Source organism: Syngnathus leptorhynchus, chromosome 15, assembly GCF_054491065.1.
Source record: "Syngnathus leptorhynchus isolate UIUO chromosome 15, UIUO_Slep, whole genome shotgun sequence".
Lineage (NCBI taxonomy): Eukaryota > Metazoa > Chordata > Actinopteri > Syngnathiformes > Syngnathidae > Syngnathus > Syngnathus leptorhynchus.
The window spans coordinates 3,697,514-3,702,620 of NC_141209.1; the positions used below are offsets into that span (position 1 = coordinate 3,697,514).

Consider the following 5,107-nt stretch of genomic DNA (forward strand, 5'->3'; position numbering starts at 1 on the left):
ATAGATTGAATTATTTCTGTGCAATTATCTGAATCTGTCGTTTTGGTCCCCAAGGTGTCGTTCAAATCGACCCGCCACGTCAGCTTTCACATGGACGAGGAGGAGATCGTCCGCATCAACCCGCGCAAGGACGTACTCATCCGCGGATACGAGGACTACCGCCACCCGGTCATGTGGAAGCAGGAGGCGGAGCGCGAGGATATGGACTTCCCGGCCCCCTTCCATAAACTGGACGGCAAGAAGTGCGAGTACCTCTTCCCCGACGGCCCCGGCGGGGACCTCCGCTCGGGCCCCGCCCGTGGCATGGACCTCGGCCTGGGCAAGGACACTGCTATCAAGACTCAGCCCTCGCCGCTGCTCAAGTCCAAGAAGGGGCGGCGGCGGCGAGAGGACGGCGAGCGCTCGCGCTGCATTTATTGCCGTGAGATGTTCAACCACGAGGACAACTGGCGGGGGCAGTGCCAAGACGCCCCCGACCCCATCAAGCAGTGCATCTACAAAGTCAGCTGCATGCTGTGCGCCGAGAGCATGCTCTACCACTGCATGTCCGACTCGGAGGGCGACTTCTCGGACCCGTGCTCGTGCGACACGTCCGACGAGCAGTTCTGCCTGCGCTGGCTCGCCCTGGTGGCGCTGTCCTTCATCGCGCCCTGCATGTGCTGCTACCTGCCGCTGCGCGCCTGCCACCACTGCGGCGAGGCGTGCCGCTGCTGCGGGGGCAAGCACAAGGCGGCCGGGTGACCCCGCGCCGCCCCTCTGGGACCCCCTCAAAGTTAGCTAACACAGGAAGCGGATCAATTCAACGTCGGCATCCTTTTTTTCCCCCCCGCATCCCACCCCGCCCACTCTCTGGGAATGGGGGTGGTGTTGTTGATCGCCAGCTCTGAGGGCTTTTGGAGATTTCAGTTTGCGTTTGTCGCCGACGAGCTGCAGCGGAGGACAAACTTAAGCTTTGCGATGAGCTAAGTCCGGACGAGGAGACGAGGACATTGAGATTAACAGACTTGGAGATGTTACTAAATGCACCGCACACGCACACATACATTGACACACACCTGGCCAAACTCTACTCCAAGAAACGTGCAACTTTATGAAGGAAACTTGTCTTTTTGTACAGAGACAACAACAAAACACAACTATTCAGAAAAATAACTTGCTGTTTGAGTATGCTAAAAGGGATACATATGTTCTTATGCTTATTTTGTGTGATGTTGCAGTCGGGTAACAGTGGTGGCCTTTCCTTCCCTTCATCACAGTGTAATTAGTAGACAGGGGGGGGAAAAAAAAGTCTCACATCAGGCCCCTTCCCCATTTTAGCCATTTCTTGTCATTTAAACTTGATTTGCTTAGCCCCTGCCTCACGTCGGCCATTTTCATTGCATTCCAAAACAAAGGGACTCATTCCATTTGTGAGAAGAGATAATGGTAACTTTTTTTTTTTTTTTTTGCCATGCCGATTCCCTCCAAACTCCTCAAAAATGTTGCGAAAGATGACAATTGAAAGCCCACTTAGTTACTGCTGTTGTCATTTTTTTTTTTTTTCTCCTGTTCACCTCCTGATTCAAAGCGGAGATTTTGCTCAACCAGCAAGTTTTGTTTCGGTGAGAGAAGGGTGACGGTGCTCCTGTTGGATTTGATTTTTTATTTTTATTTTTTTTAAGAAAACAACCAGGCACTTAAAAACCAGGCTTCTCCTTTGACTGAGACGGCCTTCTCCAATTAAGGAATTTGTCTGAGGAAAAGCACTGCTCTCCGAGCTTTTGGTTGCAGCACCCCTCCACCTTCAAAAAGTCCCATGTTTGTCCTCGACTTTGATTTTATTTGATTTTAATCCTCTTTTGTGCGCCTCCTCATGTCGCCAGTCCACTCCTTCATGTGTCTTCGTTTTAATAAGCCCTGGATGAATGAGTGCATTGTTTCAGGAATGTTGAGTATCTCAGCAATTAAGTACATACAGATGGTGTGTGAGTGTGTGTGAGTGTGTGTGCGCGTAGGCCTACACGCGCCAGTAACGTCCTGACAGACGACTCTTTCGACAAACACGTTAAAAATAATATTTGTTCTTTTGGAGATTCCAGACTTCTCTCGCCGCAGCTAACAACTTAGCTGCAAAAAAATAAATCGGCTGAAGATCTCTCATCGTATTGCAGGGAGTCCTCGGTTTGCAACGCAATGTCTCACTAGCTTTTTACAGCGTAGTCTCTCATTAACCTATGCTAGAAAAGTATTAACATGAAAAAAACATTTTGGAACCATAAATGTAAGACTAATATTTTTATTATACGCTAAGTACGACGGTAGCTTCTTGTAATACGTGACCACCAATTTTTACGCCCCTTACTTATTTGCACGCTTTTTTGTAACCTTCAAACAGTGCATGACATGGCCGCCGTAAACCGAGGACCCCGAGAAATTCACTTTTGTGCTGCATTCGAGATCACAGGGAAATCTGACATATCTGACTTAATAACAAAATGGACTGACCATTGACACACCTTGATAAGCTAATATTTTGCTTTCTTTGGAAACTTTGGGACTTGGATCTTGCAATACATTTACTCACCAATTTCCACATAGTTATAATTTATACAGCTCTGGAAAAAAATAGAGACCACAGCAACGGATTTTGCATTTTATAGGTATTAACCTACTGACGCCATAACACCCAAATTTAAAATCTAGTTTTTGTCAGTGAAAACATTTATTTTCAGCAATTGAATAACGGTCATAATAATGTTCCCAAAAAAGGTCCTGTGTTTTTGTTAGTTTTGTTTTTAAATCTCTTCATATTTTTCCGGACTTGCATATTTTCATTGTCATTTCGCAGGTATGGTTGCGCAACAACAAATTTGTACATCAATCTAGCAAGTTAAATTGAAATAATCTGACAGAAACGATGCCCGCTATGTTAAAGAGTTTTTAACGACACGCCAGATGACGCTGACAACTTATTCAAGTGTCAGAAAACTCATCATTGCAGCCGAGTAGTTGACTCCATTTTGCTGCCATTGCTTTCAAGTGTGGGAACTCCATAGTCCATTCACTTTAGATAAAAATAAATAAATAAACGTGGACAAAAACACTACGTTTAGCACAAACCATAACAATTTGGGAGTCTTTATTTTTTTATTTGTAATCTTTCTATGCAATCTTCCGACACTCTTAAAGACTGACAGGACACGTGTGTTTCTTTTAAGACCTTCATAGGTAGTAAATAGTTATCGTAGATGAGCCTCCTCCCCCTTTGGTACCAAACACCTGTAAATACGCAACACTGTATTTAAGTACTGATGATAATAATAATAATAATAATAACTGGCTTGTTTTGTCTTTGAGCTTGTCTTTAAAGATAGAGCTGTATTTATCGCGGCTGTCAGCATTATCTACGGTAGCTTCTATTGACAGCATACTTGTGTACATAGGTCCACCTTTTGTAGTATTATTTCACATTGAAAAGTAGAGGGCATTTGCAACGGGTCGGGCGGGGGCTAAACAAAACACAATGACCATTGAGCTCCTAGTAAAAGTTTCTCGCTAGTTTTGTACGTTAAACAGAAGGATAGCGCTAACGGTACAGGAGTAGCACTCCACTCGCTTTGGAAATTTTATATATGAATATAAATATATATATATATATATATCTATAAAGACATGAATTTAAGGCTGCTAGATACAATCACTAATTTTATTGTGCTGACAGAGAAAATTAGCTATGAACGACTGTTAAAACCTAATTCTCCAACAGCATTAAGCATTTTTTTTATTTTTATTTTATTTGTGAGACGTATGTGTGTGTTTTGTGTGTTTGGGGTCTGTGTTTCCTGTCGTCAAGCTGAACCAGGGTTGGATGAAGCTGATTAAAAACTTGCTGGCTGACAAAATGTAGGCTGTGCATTTTGTTTTTTTTCCTTCTCTTAAACAAAGGAAATGAAAAAAACTAATAACACTTTTGTCATTCTGCATTAACCAGCAGCACAATGCTACTTCCTCTCATGTACTGTATATGCAACATATGTCTGTCCTCCTTCACGTGTGTGTATATATGTTTATATATCTATATCTACATATAGATATACGCACACATACACACACACACTTTAGTTTTAACCACTTTTGCTGCTAGTCTTCTATTCTGTTTCGAAAACTTGCATAACATTGGGAATGCATACAGATGTACATTGTGCAGAATGATCAATATATATATATATATATATATATATATATACATATACACACACACACACACACACACATACACTTTGTTTTCCTTTCAGTGTGTTTTAAAGAGTAACAAACCGTTTACTTTTCACAGCAGTTTTTTTTTTTTTTTTTTTTTTTCCTATGAGTGTTTTTGTTCGGGTTCTCCAACAAGGCTTCGGTGCACTGATTCTACTCGATGTATGCTTTTTTGACATCTTACAGCGCTTGATGTAACATTTATGTGATTAGTTATGAAATAGTGGAAGACATTTTTGTGTTTTTTGGAAAAAACTTGCAGTATAAATGGTACTATTAACTATTCTGTAAACACTGCCTGTTCATTTCCCCCCTTTGCTTGTGCATATTCTATTTTTGTTAATTTAAGTTCCTTAGTGCCATCCTGACGACCTCAAAAACAACAACGACGACAAAAGAAGTGCCTCATGTCCATCTTAGTCTCCATCGGTTTAACATCTGTCTGCTCTGGTTCTATCGGTTTCTATTATTTTGTTGATTTGAGAATACCAAGTATATGATGTAAAATTGATAGTCCCAATAACTCCCATGGCATAGTTGTATTTTCTTTATACAGATGTAGCTTGTTACTTTTCATAAATATATAATGTAAATATGCATACATATGTTTGTAACTGTTTTTGTTACATCATACACTTGTAATTTGACATATCAAATAACATTATCATAATAAAATTGTGAGTTTTAACTCTTGCCTGTGCATGTTTTTCATACTGTATTTAATTTATTAAAGGCACAAATTATCCAATTTCTTTGTAAATGCAAATGACACCTGTTAACCCTAACCCTAAATTAATTTGAAAATAGGTAGGTGGAACCAATAAAGCAGGCGGAACCTTTATTCGTATTCTTAAATGCTCGTTTCCGATCG

The 5,107-nt window shown here is 41.3% G+C and overlaps 1 protein-coding gene across 3 annotated transcripts in view; it reads left to right on the forward strand.

Annotated features, from left to right (window-relative positions):
• The window catches only part of spred1 (sprouty related EVH1 domain containing 1), a 23,626-nt gene extending 19,373 nt beyond the window's left edge, over window positions 1-4,253 (forward strand). For all 3 annotated transcript variants that reach the window (XM_085931789.1, XM_085931790.1, XM_085931788.1), the window contains one exon: window positions 55-4,253. In XM_085931789.1, coding sequence (XP_085787915.1) covers window positions 55-741 — 687 coding nt within the window. In that variant the 3' untranslated portion in view covers window positions 742-4,253. The remainder of the gene's footprint in view (window positions 1-54) is intronic.
• Window positions 4,254-5,107: the final 854 nt, after the last annotated feature.